The 20417-nt window shown below is 35.7% G+C and overlaps 1 protein-coding gene across 3 annotated transcripts in view; it reads left to right on the top strand.

Annotated features, from left to right (window-relative positions):
- LOC132555304 (6-phosphofructo-2-kinase/fructose-2,6-bisphosphatase-like) overlaps positions 1-20417 on the top strand; it is a 57337-nt gene continuing 36920 nt past the window's right edge. The window contains exon 1 of one of the 3 annotated variants that reach the window (XM_060219661.1): positions 1-36. Coding sequence is in view for 1 of the 3 variants with exons in the window: in XM_060219660.1 (XP_060075643.1) it covers positions 19213-19267 (55 nt within the window). In the remaining 2 variants the exon portion in view is untranslated. Of the gene's footprint in view, positions 37-18671; positions 19268-20417 lie in introns of those variants that run through there. The other 2 variants (XR_009554420.1, XM_060219660.1) reach the window with 2 other exon arrangements.

The raw sequence follows: 20417 nt of genomic DNA on the forward strand, positions 1-20417 counted from the left end.
TGTCGAAAAAGCCGAGTGTTTCACATCCAAATAAAGGTAAGACTCTCTGTTTATATGTGATTTTAAAAAATGAATGTTGTTCAGGTATACCGATTTATGATGAATGATCCAATAAGATATCTGTAGTATCTAAAGGTCTTTCGTTTTATGTTAACGAAACACGTGGTTTTATGTCTCATGGTCAGTGGCGTACTCTGATGAATTCTATTTTCGTTTTGACCCTGTTACGCAAGTGTTACCAGTATCAGCAAAATGTTTACTGGATATATTATGATATGTGTAAATGTTGACCGTTCTCATGGTTGTATTTTAAAGTTTTTATTTCGATGGACACGTCATTAACATGCAATCAACAGGTACTGGATCACCGACAGATATGACTATATAGGCAGATTTGGTTCTATAGGGAAAACTGACTATACGTACATATTATAGGACAAATGTTAACATACGGGTGTTGTCACATTTCTGCCATGCAAATCGAAAACTGCTTGATGAATCATGTAAGTCAGTGAATGTTGATATTTTCTTGATGGCATATTTGTTCAATTTCAGGCATTTTTTAAAATTCCATTGTTACATATTTTCAATATATTCATGTACTCTTGGGATTTAGTAAAAAAAAATCTACAGTGAATCCATTTAATATGGTATCATTCACTCCTTGTGTTGTCTACAGATAAGCATCCCTTTGATGCAGATTCAGGTCCACAGCATGATGTTTCTGTGTATTGTGTGCTGGAAGCAATGTAGACAAATCTGCCTATATAGCCAGATTTGGTGGTACTAGAGTACCTGATCATTATACTGTAATCCTTTAATGAAATTATCTGCCTCAGCCAGTTGTAAATAACTCCATTGATCCCTTGATATCAATGAAATCCCTGATGTTAGATAAGCAACACACAAATTTAGAGAAGTTGTATTATATTGCTTTGCTATAACACTGCTGGTTTTATTTTGTGTTTTTATGACTTATACACAGTCAATTCTATTTGTATGCCAAAGGAAAATCTAAACATGACAAAAGAAGTAATTATGAAGTGTTCCAGTTTTATGATATATTCTGTATCATCATGCACGTATATGTACCCTAATCCAGACAGCTCCTCCTGGTATTTGCAATTTTATCTTTTCATTAGCTCATTTCATTTTCTTTTCAACTTTACCCAGTATAGCAAGTGCAAGATGTGTGGTTTGATCACAATAAAAATTGAATGAAGCGTTGCTTTCCAAAAACCAGAGATCAGATAGACCATATCCTATGCTTTTATGGTCAAGTACTTGTTCAAGAGGTTATATCTTGTTTGTTATAGGCTAGCATATGGAAGACCTCCAGCAAGGTGTTTGTTGAGGTGACCACCAGTTACTCCAATGAGACCCTGTCTAAAAATAACCCAGTTTATGTCCACTGTAGATTTTGTTGTCAGTTCATATGTAGAGCTATTAATCTAATATATTAAATGAATTATCACTATGAAATGACTCTTTACTGGATATGTAATGATCTGAAACCTGAGTTGACCAAACAAGAAATTACTTATTAAAACATGATATACATAACTGGAACAGATCAGTGTGGCTGTCTCCGAGTTGACGCAGTTGACAAAGCATGCTTTTCTCATTCTGTTGGTAGGTCCATAGTATTTACTGAAGATCTGAGTTTGATTACTGTGTTGATACTTGGGAAGAATATGTTTATCATCAGAGATAGGGGAAGTGAGGTGCCCTTGAAGTAACAGACAAACCTTGTTTTACTGTGTAGATAGGAAAAGAATTGTTGATCTGGGTTAACAATATTGATACCTATTATGATGATAAGAGATTTTGTTGAGGTGTATCACATGAACTTTTAACCTGCGTGACCTTGTATCTGGATGTTTTGATACTACAACAAGTATCACCCACGAAAAATGAAAAATTGTGATTATAATTATTTACCATAAAATGTTATGAGTTAGTTTCATTGAAATGCACTTTCTTAATACACATTTTTACATGTCAAGCATCCTTCCAGATATTGTAAAATAAAGCATTCATAGCTGTAGAATTTCAATTGAATAAGAATTGCCAATGAATAAAAGGAAAAACTAATTACACATACCTCCTTGCAATGACTTTCTGTCTAGAGAGTATAGTTCAAACATGCAGATCTTCTGCAGTGTATTGGAATATAACAGTTTTAAAATTAGTATTTTATATGACTGACTTCTACTTTGAGTTATATTAACTACAGTAAGAATGTAGGGATCAGTAGATGAACAAAGAAGGCTATGAATGTGTTTGAACAGTTTGTGCTACATGTACTATAAAAAAATAAAAACTAAGAAATGTCTTATTGAAGACAAAATAAGACCAAGCAATAAAAAGGAAAACTGTGAAATAGGTGTACAAACAGACACAAATGACCACCATTTTCTCAGCATGTTTTTATTTTGAAAATTGTCTTTCCCATTCTAATGACAGTACAGGTATGATCTGTGCACTTCTGGGTCATAACTAATCAACTGTCTCTGTGATTTAGTGACGATTACGAGAAAACAAGCATGGTTGGATTTCAGGTGAGCAAGATAGAAATTGTATCTTTGGAATTTTGGTATTTTAGGAAAAATTCTAATGTTTCACAGAACTCTACTGAAAAAATATTATAGTATGGACACATTTCAATACAATACATTGGTTGTAATTCATCAACATAGCAAAGCTATCAACATAAAAATCTAAAGGGGCCCAAAACTATGGCTCCAAGGAATGCATGAAATAAACAGATTTCAGGAAGTCGGGCCATTGTTTGATGATAAGTGTAGCTCTGAAATTTGCATAAAAGTTTACTATGTTAATATTCCCCCCCCCCCCTCTCAATGCAAATGCAAACACAAGCTACTATGAATTTCAGACAGGAAAAACACTGACATTTTAAACCTTTAAATCAACAAACATATTCATTATATGACATAAATGCAAATATAGAAACACAAGGGACGATGGAATACTTTTGACATGTGCTCTGTCCATGCCACAAACCCACAGCTGCAGAATGAAATAGTTACGAAATTGTACCTGTAGCTGCTTAATAACTAGGCCACAACATTCAAATGTATTAAGCCAAAAAGTTGTGTGTTGGTACTGCATGAAACCTTCAGATATCTTATAATGTGATGTACAGTATCCAGAAAATCTACAATTGAATCATCAAAATTTTATGGAGGTAATTTTTGGAAGGGTGACATTTTGTTGTAGCCCAAAAACAGGTAACTTTAAGCTGTAAGTTCAATTTAATTGCCATATCATTCTGAAAGTAATATATGGCACCACTTGGGAGTTTGTTGGTGATGCAATAACAACAAAATATTTCAAGGAACAGATGATGAAATGTTTTTAGCTCACCAGGCCAGCTTCGATGACGGTTGACAAAAGTTTGCAAAAAGAAATGACCTTGACTTATATTTAAGGTCACAGTGGTCGAATGTAAAAAAACCTTTAAAACAACTTCTTATCGCGAACTAAAAGGCCTAGAGGCATGGTATGTTCCAGGGATGAGCCTGATCAAGTTTGCGAAAATATATGACCTTGACATTTATTCAAGGTCATGGGTCAAATTTGTTAAAACATTGTAACAACTGCTTCTCATGAACTAAAATACCTTTAAGCATAGTATTTGGCTGTTATATTCCTTGGATGAATGTTGACAAAATTTTGCAAAAGGAAATGACCTTGACCTATTTTCAAGGTCACCGGGGTCAGATTTGTTAAAACCTTTAAACAACATCTTCTCATGAACTAAAAGTCCAAGAGGTCATGTCTTTCATGTCTCCTTGCATTAAAATAATGTTTATGTTAAATTTAGGAGTGAAAGCAAACATGCATTTACAAAGGTAATAAGAAATGACATGATTGACCATATATTTTTGTGCAAGCCTATTTGCCATGCTTAAGTATTGATAACAGAATGGTTGGTAAACTTCATCTAGAGACCTGCAAGGTGTAAATATTTTTTGAAGCAAGACATGAAGTGAAATGAATGACACCTTATTCATCTTTAATACATTTACTTCAGTTTTGGCCAGACATTCGATACTATGTGTTTCTTATAAAAAATTCAAAATGTTCACTAATAACAGAGTAGGTCCCAGATGATAGGACAAAAAAAAATTCCACGAAAAGTTTGAATACAAGCATATTAGTGAATATTTCTCCTTAATATTTAATGGGAGTAATCTGTTTATTATTAATGATATTGCAGAGATTGCATGAAATAGAACCTGTCACCTGCTACTTGTATACATACACACGTATATATGAATATTTATTATCTGACTAATGGTATATTGATGGCTTTACCAGGCTTAAGTCTTGTATATATACATGCACAATTAATATGATACAACATGTGTGTCAATGTATAGATAAGTATTCTACTCATCTCCATGAAAAACATATGTACTTTGGAAAGATCTTAGGATAGAGATTGGAAATGTTCAGTCCTCGTTTTCTTGCATTTACGTCTTGTTTATTGGATGTTTCTGAGCCAGTTGTAAGCCAGACAAAATAAAATCAAGCTGAAGATAAAATCGTTCAGATTGCTTTTGTTTATAACTTTACATAAACATATGCATCAAGGAAATATCAATTTAAAGATGGTTTTTCAGAACAGTCAAGCTACATATATGTACACATTGTTGCCATTAAAACCTCTGTGGTAGATTTAGAACATTTAATCTTTCACACTGTTCAGTAACGATAGGAAAAGCACTGTTGAAATATTGAAATAACCTTTAACAGTAGTTGGTCATGTCACCTTTTGAGCTACATTTGTAAGTATGTGTACAGTGATAATCCTGACAATCCTGACGCAGAAAATATTTAGGTCAAGTTCAATGGACACTCACTGTTTTGGATAAGCTCCAATTCTGCCATGCTGTTAGAGGCTATTTACATTGATATAGTATAAGTTTCCTGAAGTACATGTACAGGTGTACTTTGATTTAAAAGTGACTTTGGTATATAGGACATGTTGTTATTTATATAATCATTGAAGCATTGTCATTATTATGAAGGTTTATCAAGTCCTATTATATACCCAAAGGATGATATTTATCAATGTTTTATTGTTTTTATTTATCGTGAATACCCAGCACTTGACGGGGATAATTATAAATCTGTTTGAATTCACAAGAGTGGCCATGTTGCATATCCCTGTCACAATGATGTGTTTTATTTGAAACACTGCCTTAATTATATGTAAAATGATGTAATTAAAATTCATGGTTATTATAAGTAGGTAGTTGTTGACAAAATTTGTATTTTGAACATGTTATTAAAAATGTTGTGAGTAATGTTTTATCTCATACAGAACTGAATGCATGTAAATATTTGATAACAGACTGTTGCAGTCATTGGTAGATATTAACCATTCATACTTTACACATGAATAATAATGAATATTGTTATATGCATGTTTTACTATGTTTTTCAAATGAATATATTTTAAATTTACATATATGTGTATTGTGTTGCTCGTGTCACCTGGTGCATGTGCCTTGAATGGATATGATATTGGAGACCATGTGACGGCTGTATGGCAAAAGCCTGCCAGTTTCTTTGTAAGGACACCTTGAATAATTAGCCTTATAAGTCTGGTACCAATACCTATATATATATACACATGACAGTTGTATAACAGTCTTTATAACCAGTACTGTTGTAGCATTTTGCTTGTTTCTTGGACTAAATGGCTTGAGTACCTGTCCATCAGCAGGATATCTGATTTGAAGAAGTTTGGTCAAGGTAAACTTGTCATCTGGAACACCTGCATATCATAAACAGCTGCTGAAAATCTGTGTGTGCAGGCATACCTGGTCGATTCAAGGCCATGTAATTAATCTACGTTAGATAAAAGACAGAGATAGAGGATGATAATGGGAATTGCACATGGCTTTTCAGATGTCAACAAATTCATTGGTAGCTGCCATAACACTTAAATCAGTTGTGACCTGTTCCCAGGTGTTTGTAATTCTGGAATGACATTTTTGGATGATACTATTTGCGTCAGTGATTTTGTAATTTTCATTCAACAATAACTTGTGATTACACCAGAAATCATGTGGACTGGATTTGATATGAATGGAAACTGAACTGAAATAATTTCCTTATGACAATTATAAACAATTCACATTTTTATAAATTCAACTGACTCGGAATTATAATGTATACAACACATCCATGTTCATTGATGGTTGATTAAACAGGATTTTGCAGATTTGACTGCAGTGACTTTCATTGGCATTGGTTTGACTTTGGAATAATTTAGATACATGGACACATGACAAGCATACTATATTTAGATAGAATAAATAGCCTGACAGTCATTGACATCTTGTCTGTAACACAGTGCACTGTCAGTCTGCAGACAGCCGTTATACCTATAGTAAACCACCAAAGTAAGCTTGTTAAACGTCTAACTTGCTTCTGTTGCTGAAGCTTTTAAAGATTTTCTGCGAGACTGACTTTTTCCTGGTGATTTTATGTCTATGTCATTTGTATAAGCGTCCAGACAGAAATTGATTTGACAGCTTGGAAAATTTCCTTGAATCTTGTTTAACTGACATGAGCAGCATAATGATGCATAAACATCTCAACAGTTCAGAACGTTACAGGGTGTGATGAAATTGATACATGTAAATGCAAAACAATCCTTTTTTAATATTATTCTATTAAGCTTTACATCATCTTAATGACAACTGTTAAATGTAGGGAAAGTGAAAGTAAAACACGTGAATGAAGCAGTGTGGATTTTAAGTGGTATAAAGACTCTCAAGATCACTCAAAATATCAACAGTTTTAGATGATCAGTGATCATTATAAACTTGGAGTAAATGTAAACAAAATAACTTGAATTAATATGTAAATAAAGTGAAAGCATTCTTACCTTGGAGCTTGAAGAGGATATAGTATGACTGTAAATGGTGGAGTACATACTGACTGACCAGTGCTGTGTACATTACAGCAGCCACACATGTGCTGCATTATAAGAGGTGCTGACCATTGCTTAATTAACATTTTGATGGCTGCAGAACTGACCCATAAATACTGACCCTAATCTACACCAAGTGTATATATGTGTTGGTGTGTCTAAAGTAAGGATGCCTACCGGTGCTTTCTTCAATGCATTTGCAGCAGGTAAACAATTATATTATACCTTTCCATATCTATCTCAGTTTACATCCTTTTAATCAAGGGGAGATGATTGATGTGTTTAAATTGTTTATCAGTCAAATTGTTAAAAGAACCTAGGTAAAAGTTTTCTCAAACTTGGGTGGTAGGATGGCACAGTTTGTCAAATGTTGGTGGTAGGGTGCCATAGTTTGTCATACTTTGTTGGAAGGGTTGGTTGGCAGTATTTGTTTGGCTTGGATAGGATTATATGTGTCATTCTGGGTACTGACCAGGATCATATGACACTGACATGGGAATGTATGTGTCATTCTGGGTACTGACCAGGATCATATGACACTGACATGGGAATGTATGTGTCATTCTGGCAACTGACCAGGATCATATGACACTAACAAGGAAATGTATGTGTCATTCTGGCAACTGACCAGGATCATATGACACTGACATGGGAATGTATGTGTCATTCTGGCAACTGACCAGGATCATATGACACTGACATGGGAATGTATGTGTCATTCTGGCAACTGACCAGGATCATATGACACTGACATGGGAATGTATGTGTCATTCTGGCCACTGACCAGGATCATATGACACTGACAAGGGAATGTATGTGTCATTCTGGCAACTGACCAGGATCATATGACACTGACATGGGAATGTATGTGTCATTCTGGCAACTGACCAGGATCATATGACACTGACATGGGAATGTATGTGTCATTCTGGCCACTGACCAGGATCATATGACACTGACAAGGGAATGTATGTGTCATTCTGGCAACTGACCAGGATCATATGACACTGACAAGGGAATGTATGTGTCATTCTGGCAACTGACCAGGATCATATGACACTGACAAGGGAATGTATGTGTCATTCTGGCAACTGACCAGGATCATATGACACTGGCATGGGAATGTATGTCATTTTGGCCACTGACCAGGATCCTAAACAATTCCATTGGAGTGTATGTGTCATTCTGGCAACTGACCAGGATCATATGACACTAACAAGGAAATGTATGTGTCATTCTGGCCACTGACCAGGATGAAATGACACTGACAAGGAAATGTATGTGTCATTCTGGCCACTGACCAGGATCCTAAAACACTGACAAGGGAATGTATGCGTCATTCTGGGTACTGACCAGGATGAAATGACACTAACAAGGAAATGTATGTGTCATTCTGGCCACTGACCAAAATCAAATGACTCTGACAAGGAAATGTATGTGTCATTCTGGCCACTGACCAGGATCCTAAAACACTGACAAGGGAATGTATGCGTCATTCTGGGTACTGACCAGGATCATATGACACTAACAAGGAAATGTATGTGTCATTCTGGCCACTGACCAGGATGAAATGACACTGACATGGAAATGTATGTGTCATTCTGGGTACTGACCAGGATCATATGACACTGACAAGGAAAAGTATGTGTTATTCTGGCTACTGATCAGGATCAGATGACATTGACATGTGAATGTATGTGTCATTCTGGTTACTGACCAGGATGAAATGACACTGACAAGATCATGTATGTGTCATTCTGGCCATTGACCAGGATCAAATGACACTGAAAAAGACATATATGTGTCATTCTGGTTACTGACCAGGATCATATGACACTGACAAGTTAATGTATGTGTCATTCTGGCCACTGACCAGGATCCTAAACACTGACAAGGGAATGTATGCGTCATTCTGGGTACTGACCAGGATCATATGACACTGACATGGGAATGTTTGTCATTCTGGTTATTTACCAAGATCATAAGACACTGACATGGGAGTGAAGATGTCATTCTGGTCAGTCTGACAACACTCCTAATGATAAGTACATCAGCTGGAAGCAGCTGTATATTTTTTGAAGACTCCAATAGAATTTCTTTCATTCTTGCTTTATGTTTTAAAAACAGAAATTTAATCTTTGACACCTGTTTGCACTAGTGAAGATCTGGAGAAGTCGGGCGATCTTGTAAAAGGTTGTAAAGATCTAGAGAAGTCGGGGCAATCTTGTAAAAAGGTTGTAAAGATCTGGAGAAGTTGGTGCGATCTTGTAAAAAGGTTGTAAAGATCTGGAGAAGTCGGGACGATCTTGTAAAAAGGTTGTAAAGATCTGGAGAAGTTGGTGCGATCTTGTAAAAAGGTTGTAAAGATCTGGAGAAGTTGGGGCGATCTTGTAAAAAGGTTGTAAAGATCTGGAGAAGTCGGGACGATCTTGTAAAAGGTTTTAAAGATCTGGAGAAGTCAGGGCGATCTTGTAAAAGGTTTTAAAGATCTGGAGAAGTCGGGGCGATCTTGTAAAAGGTTGTAAAGATCTGGAGAAGTCAGGGCGATCTTGTAAAAGGTTTTAAAGATCTGGAGAAGTCGGGGCGATCTTGTAAAAGGTTTTAAAGATTTGGAGAAGTCAGGGCGATCTTGTAAAAGGTTTTAAAGATCTGGAGAAGTCGGGGCGATCTTGTAAAAGGTTTTAAAGATTTGGAGAAGTCGGGGTGATCTTGTAAAAGGTTTTAAAGATATGGAGAAGTCGGGGCGATCTTGTAAAAGGTTGTATAGATCTGGAGAAGTCAGGGCGATCTTGTAAAAGGTTTTAAAGATATGGAGAAGTTGGGGCGATCTTGTAAAAGGTTTTAAAGATCAGGAGAAGTCAGGGCGATCTTGTAAAAGGTTTTAAAGATATGGAGAAGTTGGGGCGATCTTGTAAAAGGTTTTAAAGATCAGGAGAAGTCAGGGCGATCTTGTAAAAAGGCTGTAAAGATCTGAAGATGTCAGGGTGATCTTGTAAAAGGTTGAAAATATCATTGAGAATATTGGTGAGAACTATATTATGTGTATAAGATATTTATCCCTCATGTCCTTCTAAGCTAGATACAAGGTAAGACAACAGGAAATTCTTATTTGAAAGGTATCAGAGTCTCATGTTGACCTTATAGGTTCCACATATAACACTGGCTGTGGCTCTTCACATATGTCACAACCATGAAGGTAAAAGACTTTTCTATGGTTTATTGATAAAAATTCCATTAACAATTAATACATTTACATATACCTGGTACATATGCCTTTTGAAATCTTTATATTTAAAGCAGTCTATTTTCTCATTATTGTTTGAAGCATATGTCATAAATGCTTGTCTCCTTAAATTACATATATTATGTACACCTGAAATTATATACCTGCTATCTTATGTAAGTTACAGATCTTTGTAAATGTATGCAATGTCTGTTTTGCTCCATGAAGAAATAAAGCTTAGTCATGTGTAATGTCGCAAGTGTAAACAAGAATGACAACATTAAAACCCTAAAGGTAAAGTTATCAATTTTTGTCCAGAAGTCACAAATAGGAATTGAATTACCGTTCGCTTTCAATATCTAACTCACTGTATATGTCATTTGTCACTTACGATAAAAATCTATACAATGAACATTCACCGGAAGATACTTGTGTAAGAAAAGTCTGTACATGTGGAGTTGTGAGAAAGATCTGTTGTCATCTGTTGCCAATATTGTCATGGAAAGTCAGTTTGTAGGATTCTACAGTCGTCTACCAGGTGAGATATTTCTTGTTCTATATTAGGATATACATACTGTAGAAACCCTTCAGCGCCAAAATCTTGTTATTTATCAAGAGTAATATTGAGTTCAGTGGTTTGTCAATCGAAATAAGGAGTGTACAGTAGCCTAGATTAAGGAATGGAAATACCTGTTGATAAAAAGAGGAATTCTGGAGCTTCAGATATATTTGTTATTTCTTCATACGATAAAAGCAGGGTAATATGTTAAAAAATAAAGATAAATTGATTGATAAAACTTCACACAAACTTGAGTGTATACACATTTCAACAATGCATGTCATTTTCATATTGATTTTATTTACTGTGGAAAATGTTGGATGAAAGGTGGGAAGAGAAAGGATGACTAGTATGATATTGACTGTGATGTATTAGAATAAAAGAATCAATTCATATTAAACAGGTTCAAAATTCCATCAGGATAAAGCTATCTATGATTACAGTAATTCTAGGGTTCAAGGGAGACTACTCTAGAACCTGTAGAGGAAGTTTTAGAATGCTGCTATGTAGTCTGATGGTACTCGTATAAAACACAGTTTGTTAAACAAGCATTTTCTAGAAGGAAACAAATTATTTAAATCAGATTAAAATATTACTATGATATTCAAATATTAAGATGGGAGTATTGTAGTGTATATAAAAGCAAGTCTTTGGTGTCAAAAAATATTTGTTTCATCTGGGACAACCATTTTTGAAAATTGAAAGCAAGGTGAAACACCATGATGTGGTAGATTTCACATTAAATGATGTTGCATCCCGACCGATAAAGGAGAAGATAGTTCTGTTTTGAATGATGGGAGAAAATACAGCTGTTTATGTAGAGTTCCTGATATAACAGGAGACCAGAATTGTTTCATTTGGGAATATATTTCCTTCTCAAGTATATTTTATTGTCAGATTCATGAAAAATTACTTTCTATTTAAATAAAGGATTGTCATGAATATATGTTACTTTCATGTTAAAAACCATCAAATAAGTAAAGAAGTTTTATTCACAAAGGTAATTAGTGGACGTTACATGACACCAATTTATTTTTTTGGGGACTAATAGATGAAGATGCATTTTTTCTACATTAAAACTGAATAAATTATATCTATAAAGATTTTCAGAGTGGTGTTTAAAGAATGTCATCTTTTGACAATGATTTTACTCACCAGTTGCAATTATGGTGTCCTGTGTTGCATCCAGTTAAGAATCCAAGTCCATGTTACATTCCAGACATATTTAAAAAAAAAAATAGATACACCTGTCATACACCAGAAAATTTTAATGTTAAAAGTAATGTCATGTATCATTGCTGTACATAGAGTGTTGTCTCTGCACATTTCATCGTCAAAGTAGTAAATCTATCGCAGAATGGAGAGACGTAACAAAGACACTAAATTGTGTTTGGTGTCCTGTGCGTCCAAGGAACAACTAGTGATATAATACACCACCTGCTTCTTATCCATCATTTGTTACATGTAAAAAGGTCTTACTTGTATATTTTGGGTTTTCTTGTGTTATATGAGGTTAAGAAGCAAACATTTGAGAATAATTTATCAGGATGTAACAATGGCTGTTTAACCGCATCAAAAAATTTAGCCAACCTTGGGTAAAATTGGTCATATTAAAGCATCAAAAAATAAAGCCAACCTTGGGTAAAATTGGTCATATTACAGCATCAAAAAATATAACCAACCTTGGGTAAAATTGGTCATATTACAGCACAATGTTTCATCGATGGTCAATCTTCAACTGTCATTGTGCGATAAAATAATAAAATATTCAATGATTTGTAATATTAGATTTGTTCCTAATAAATTCTGTCATTTCGAACAACATTTCCAATAGTTGGCCTACATATTCATCTAATGTCACGGACATAACATTGGACTAGCTCCTCTGCCAATTCAGTATATAGATCTTGGGACTGCAAACTCAAGTTAAACAGCTGGAAACCAATCTGTGATGCATGCCTTTAACATGATATCATAAAACATATATACCAGCGTAATAAGAGATAAATTGCTGTTGTTTCAGTGTCCAAGATATAACATTATGACACTATTTACACAAACGCTAAATGATTTAATTTCTTAAAACATGTTCAGGGGTATTTCCCTACTTTCGCTATTATCAGGATACCAACCACTTCCCCAAGGATATACACAACCACAAGGCAGAAATAATACACAAGTTAACATCATTCTCAGTATATCTCCGTAACATTTAGGACACGAAATGTTACATCCAAGTGCTAATGTTTTCAAAATGTTGTAAATATAAATTAATGTACATTTCTGAAAAGTATATACATTTCATTGATCTTTTCAATCTTCATCTATTCACCTTGTCTCATAATATTGAACAGAACTGATATGTTAGCTTTTATTTTTGCTTGTGAAAACACCTCCTCTTGACTATGGACACCAAAGAATGGTGAAGTGTCCATGCCAAATGAAGTTAGAAACTATGATTTGAATAATTCATAATATTACACAATGTTTTGGTAGTTATATCCTTGTTTGAGGAACTTTCAATTAATATAATTGATGTTTCATTCAGCAAACAAGATTTTGGTAAATATTCAAAAGGAGTGGACGTAACAAATATTTTATGACACCAAAGACTTCAAGCTCTTAGATGAGTATTAAAGATGAGAAAAATCATTTGAATATTTACATACACTCAGTATAGTAGATCTATAGTCATTTTAAAATTGAACCTGTTGAATCTGTGTGATTTATTCAAAATTATAATTTGCTTGTGAAAATAAATTCTATATATCACACTTTATAAATACCTCTATATAAACCTTAGAAGGCATTATTAAAGGGCTTGAGAGATCCCTTTCTGGGGCAGGTTTTCTCCAGATCTGATGGTTGAGTCCTAGTGGAAGACACTCAACCAAAATCGATGGGAAGACACTGTACCCAAATCACTCTACAGAGCATGCTGTAGGCCTACTACATAATGTTCAGAGAGAATCACCAGCTGAGGCAAAGGGGATCTTGCCTCAAACAGGCTGTTCACAGGGCAATAACCCCAAACAAACAGGTTGTTCACAGAACAATAACCCCAAACGAACAGGTTGTTCACAGGACAATAACCCTGGACAAACAGGTTGTTTATAGGCAATAACCCTAGACAAACAGGTTGTTTTCAGGGCAATAACCCTAGACAAACAAGCTATTTACAGGACAATAACCCTAGACATACTGACTGTTTTCAGGACAATAACCCAAGACAAACAAGCTATTTACAGGACAATAACCCTAGACATACTGACTGTTTTCAGGACAATAACCCTAGACAAACAAGCTATTTACAGGACAATAACCCTAGACAAACAAGCTATTTACAGGACAATAACCCTAGACATACTGACTGTTTTCAGGACAATAACCCTAGACAAACAAGCTATTTACAGGACAATAACCCTAGACATACTGACTGTTTTCAGGACAATAACCCTAGACAAACAAGCTATTTACAGGACAATAACCCTAGACAAACAAGCTATTTACAGGACAATAACCCTAGACAAACAAGCTATTTACAGGACAATAACCCTAGACATACTGACTGTTTTCAGGACAATAACCCTAGACAAACAAGCTATTTACAGGACAATAACCCTAGACATACTGACTGTTTTCAGGACAATAACCCTAGACAAACAAGCTATTTACAGGACAATAACCCTAGACAAACAAGCTATTTACAGGACAATAACCCTAGACATACTGACTGTTTTCAGGACAATAACCCAAGACAAACAAGCTATTTACAGGACAATAACCCTAGACATACTGACTGTTTTCAGGACAATAACCCTAGACAAACAAGCTATTTACAGGACAATAACCCTAGACAAACAAGCTATTTACAGGACAATAACCCTAGACATACTGACTGTTTTCAGGACAATAACCCTAGACAAACAAGCTATTTACAGGACAATAACCCTAGACATACTGACTGTTTTCAGGACAATAACCCTAGACAAACAAGCTATTTACAGGACAATAACCCTAGACAAACAAGCTATTTACAGGACAATAACCCTAGACAAACAAGCTATTTACAGGACAATAACCCTAGACATACTGACTGTTTTCAGGACAATAACCCTAGACAAACAAGCTATTTACAGGACAATAACCCTAGACATACTGACTGTTTTCAGGACAATAACCCTAGACAAACAAGCTATTTACAGGACAATAACCCTAGACAAACAAGCTATTTACAGGACAATAACCCTAGACATACTGACTGTTTTCAGGACAATAACCCAAGACAAACAAGCTATTTACAGGACAATAACCCTAGACATACTGACTGTTTTCAGGACAATAACCCTAGACAAACAAGCTATTTACAGGACAATAACCCTAGACAAACAAGCTATTTACAGGACAATAACCCTAGACATACTGACTGTTTTCAGGACAATAACCCTAGACAAACAAGCTATTTACAGGACAATAACCCTAGACATACTGACTGTTTTCAGGACAATAACCCTAGACAAACAAGCTATTTACAGGACAATAACCCTAGACAAACAAGCTATTTACAGGACAATAACCCTAGACAAACAAGCTATTTACAGGACAATAACCCTAGACATACTGACTGTTTTCAGGACAATAACCCTAGACAAACAAGCTATTTACAGGACAATAACCCTAGACATACTGACTGTTTTCAGGACAATAACCCTAGACAAACAAGCTATTTACAGGACAATAACCCTAGACAAACAAGCTATTTACAGGACAATAACCCTAGACATACTGACTGTTTTCAGGACAATAACCCTAGACAAACAAGCTGTTCACAGGGCAATAACCCTAGACATACTGACTGTTTACAGGGCAATAACCCTAGACATACTGACTGTTTACAGGGCAATAACCCTAGACATACTGACTGTTTACAGGGCAATAACCCTAGACAAACAGGTTGTTTTCAGGACAATAACCCTAGACAAACAGGTTGTTTTCAGGACAATAACCCTAGACAAACAGGCTATTTACAGGACAATAACCCTAGACAAACAAGCTATTTACAGGACAATAACCCTAGACAAACAAGCTGTTCACAGGGCAATAACCCTAGACATACTGACTGTTTACAGGGCAATAACCCTAGACATACTGACTGTTTACAGGGCAATAACCCTAGACAAACAGGTTGTTTTCAGGACAATAACCCTAGACAAACAGGTTGTTTTCATGACAATAACCCTAGACAAACAGGTTATTTACAGGACAATAACCCTAGACAAACAAGCTATTTACAGGACAATAACCCTAGACAAACAAGCTGTTCACAGGGCAATAACCCTAGACATACTGACTGTTTACAGGGCAATAACCCTAGACATACTGACTGTTTACAGGGCAATAACCCTAGACAAACAGGTTGTTTTCAGGACAATAACCCTAGACAAACAGGTTGTTTTCAGGACAATAACTCTAGACAAACTGACTATTTACAGGGCAATAACCCTAGACATACTGACTGTTTTCAGGACAATAACCCTAGACAAACAAGCTATTTACAGGACAATAATCCTAGACAAACAAGCTATTTACAGGACAATAACCCTAGACAAACAAGCTGTTTACAGGGCAATAACCCTAGACATACTGACTGTTTACAGGGCAATAATCCTAGACATACTGACTGTTTACAGGGCAATAACCCTAGACATACTGACTGTTTTCAGGACAATAACCCTAGACAAACAAGCTATTTACAGGACAATAATCCTAGACAAACAAGCTATTTACAGGACAATAACCCTAGACAAACAAGCTGTTTACAGGGCAATAACCCTAGACATACTGACTGTTTACAGGGCAATAATCCTAGACATACTGACTGTTTACAGGGCAATAACCCTAGACAAACAGGTTGTTTTCAGGACAATAACCCTAGACAAACAGGCTATTTACAGGGCAATAACCCTAGACAAACAGGTTGTTTTCAGGACAATAACCCTAGACAAACAGGTTGTTTTCAGGGCAATAACCCTAGACAAACAGGTTGTTTTCAGGACAATAACCCTAGACAAACAGGTTGTTTTCAGGACAATAACCCTAGACAAACAAGCTATTTACAGGACAATAACCCTAGACAAACAGGTTGTTTTCAGGGCAATAACCCTAGACAAACAGGTTGTTTTCAGGACAATAACCCTAGACAAACAGGTTGTTTTCAGGACAATAACCCTAGACAAACAAGCTATTTACAGGACAATAACCCTAGACAAACAGGTTGTTTTCAGGACAATAACCCTAGACAAACAAGCTATTTACAGGACAATAACCCTAGACATACTGACTGTTTACAGGGCAATAACCCTAGACAAACAGGTTGTTTTCAGGACAATAACCCTAGACAAACAAGCTATTTACAGGACAATAACCCTAGACATACTGACTGTTTTCAGGACAATAACCCAAGACAAACAAGCTATTTACAGGACAATAACCCTAGACATACTGACTGTTTACAGGGCAATAACCCTAGACAAACTGACTATTTACAGGACAATAACTCTAGACAAACTGACTGTTTACAGGGCAATAATCCTAGACAAACTGACTATTTACAGGGCAATAACCCTAGACATACTGACTGTTTTCAGGGCAATAACCCAAGACAAACAAGCTATTTACAGGACAATAACCCTAGACAAACAGGCTGTTTACAGGGCAATAACCCTAGACATACTGACTGTTTACAGGGCAATAACCCTAGACAAACTGACTATTTACAGGGCAATAACTCTAGATAAACAAGCTGTTCACAGGGCAATAATCCTAGACAAACAGGCTGTTTACAGGGCAATAACTCCAGCCAAACAGGCTGTTTACAGGGCAATTACTCCAGCCAAACAGGCTGTTCACAGGGCAATAACCCTAGACAAACAGGCTGTTTACAGGGCAATAACTCCAGCCAAACAGGCTGTTCACAGGGCAATAACCCTAGACAAACAGGCTGTTTACAGGGCAATAACCCTAGACAAACTGACTATTTACAAGGCAATAACTCTAGATAAACAAGCTGTTCACAGGGCAATAACCCTAGACAAACAGGCTGTTTACAGGGCAATAACTCCAGCCAAACAGGCTGTTTACAGGGCAATAACCCTAGACAAACAGGCTGTTCACAGGGCAATAACCCTAGACAAACAGGCTGTTTACAGGGCAATAACCCTACTCAAACAGGCTGTTTACAGGGCAATAACTCCAGCCAAACAGGCTGTTTACAGGGCAATTACTCCAGCCAAACAGGCTGTTTACAGGGCAATTACTCCAGCCAAACAGGCTGTTCACAGGGCAATAACCCTAGACATACTGACTGTTTACAGGGCAATAACTCCAGCCAAACAGGCTGTTTACAGGGCAATAACTCCAGCCAAACAGGCTGTTCTCAGGGCAATAACTCCAGCCAAATTGTCAAAATTGTTACATTTGTTCTAGATTAAGTCTACATTGATAATGTGTGTTTTTGTACCTATAGAAGGTTGATATAATATGGCTGCTATAAACAGACAGTGATAGTCCAAGGAATTTATCTGGCTACAGAGGTACACATATTGTTACATGTATAATAGTCTGTATACTGGGTTCATGTAAGAACACATCTGATTGCAGACACTCAAGGTGTGCATGAGAAGGTCAAGGTTACTCAGAAATTGACCTTGTAAACAGTTGTAATGTTATGGATAGTGATGGAACTAGATTTTGCCAAGTTAGTGTACATTTCTTCCTTTCTTTACTGGTTACCCATTCTCTCCTAGGAAGTAAGATTGATCTGGGCAATCATTTCCTAGTTGAAGTGTCAGGTGCTCACCGTCTGTACTCCCGTTTATAACATCGGTTGTAATTATTCAGATGATATTCTGACAACAAATTTGTATTACAGATATGAATATGACATTTTTATTTTCCTTGTGTGAAGAAGACATCTTTCTAGGTTTTTAAATGTAATTAGAATGTGTTTTCTGGTGAGGATAACATATTGTAGCAGGGGCTTTTCTTGGTGATATAAATAGAACTGCTTGTGTACTTCACAGCAAAAAATCTGAAGTTCTTCCTCCAATGCTTGCACACTCTGTGGGAGCAATCAGCTGATGTTGACAAGGATAGGTACATTTGTATAGCAACAAGGGAAAGTGTGCAGCCATCCATACTCGGGTCACTTTAGCCATGGTCGTTGAACACAGAATATATCTGTATCTACACTCGTTCAATATCCGGATTCACAGTGTAGTACACTGATATACACCAGGACTGTTAAGGTTTGGTAGAGGCTTCCTGTACTGGTGAAGATTTAGCATTTGAAATCGTACATGGAAGTGTGTGTAGTTAACGACTTCCTTGTAAACCACATTATTTGGGAATTTATTGCAGAGCATATATAAAATACGACCAGTGTTTGTTGGTGGTTCAATGTGTTCTTGCTTAAGTCACGATATCATTCTGCATGACCACATCTGGGGTACAGGTAAGTTTTATTATACATCCTATTCAAGTCACCATAATTTGATGTAGTTGATCAGTTACAGAGGTCAAATATATCATCAGTGGAATATTTTGATAGTTTAGAGGATATAGAGAGGTAATAAAGTACACAGGTCTACATGATGTATATCAAACTGATATAGATACTCTTTCTCGTTTTAAGTTTAAATGTTGTTTATCAATAAAGTTTATATACTTTCTGGTTCTCTTAATTCCTACAGGAGCAATGTTTAATTAGTTTTATGCTATGTGAGATTCTGTTTGGTAAAAGCTTGGAATTGGGCAGTGTCTGATTTAGACAGTATAGTTCTGTACATGTACACTGTTGTACATTTCTAAGAAACTTTATTCAATTTCTGTAAATGTTAGACAGAAGTAAAATGTCAGTATTTCTGTCTCTGACACAGTGATAATATTGTTATTTCAGGTGCGAGTAAAACTGTGTGGGAGTAACAATTTGTATAGGTCAGACAAAACATCTGTAATATTGGGTTTCAGGTGTCTAGGATGATATTTGGAGTAAAAAAACTACTTAGTTACTGGTAAAAATTTACATACAATAAAAGATCAAGCTAAAAATATACATACATAGTTAAAATAACACAGAAGATAAAAAAGAAAAGGTAAGACTTTTTAAGGATTACCTTAATAGATTCACAGGTAAAGATAGAAAAGTCAGCTAATACACACTATTTACAATCAGATTGCTGTGAAATTAAGCTTTTAGAATATCAGAAATATCAAACGGATCGTTGACTGAAGTCGGGCATTAAATATTAAAATTTTTGAAATATGAAAGACTGACATATGGTTTTTAAAATTTGGTTTCCTTCCATTTGTAATATGTTGACAAGGAAAGAGAGCTTTAGTGGCTACATCATGATTCAGGATAAAAGTAACAGCTTGTCAGCTAAAAACTTATATTGTTCTGCTCTGAAAAACACCGATGATTTTCTATCATTATATATTGATCTTCTGGGTATAGTTGGTGTCAGAGAAATACATATCGGTACATCTAATATTGCAACAAGCTTAGGCCTATTGGTGTTAAGATATTTGGTTCAAAGATAAGCTTGAATTCTGCATTTGGCTAAAAAGTTGTGATCGTTGTACTAATGTAGTGGAACAAATTG

The sequence above is a fragment of the Ylistrum balloti genome, unplaced genomic scaffold, assembly GCF_031769215.1.
Source record: "Ylistrum balloti isolate Yb309-2 unplaced genomic scaffold, AGI_CSIRO_Ybal_v1 Utg370470, whole genome shotgun sequence".
NCBI classification, from domain to species: domain Eukaryota; kingdom Metazoa; phylum Mollusca; class Bivalvia; order Pectinida; family Pectinidae; genus Ylistrum; species Ylistrum balloti.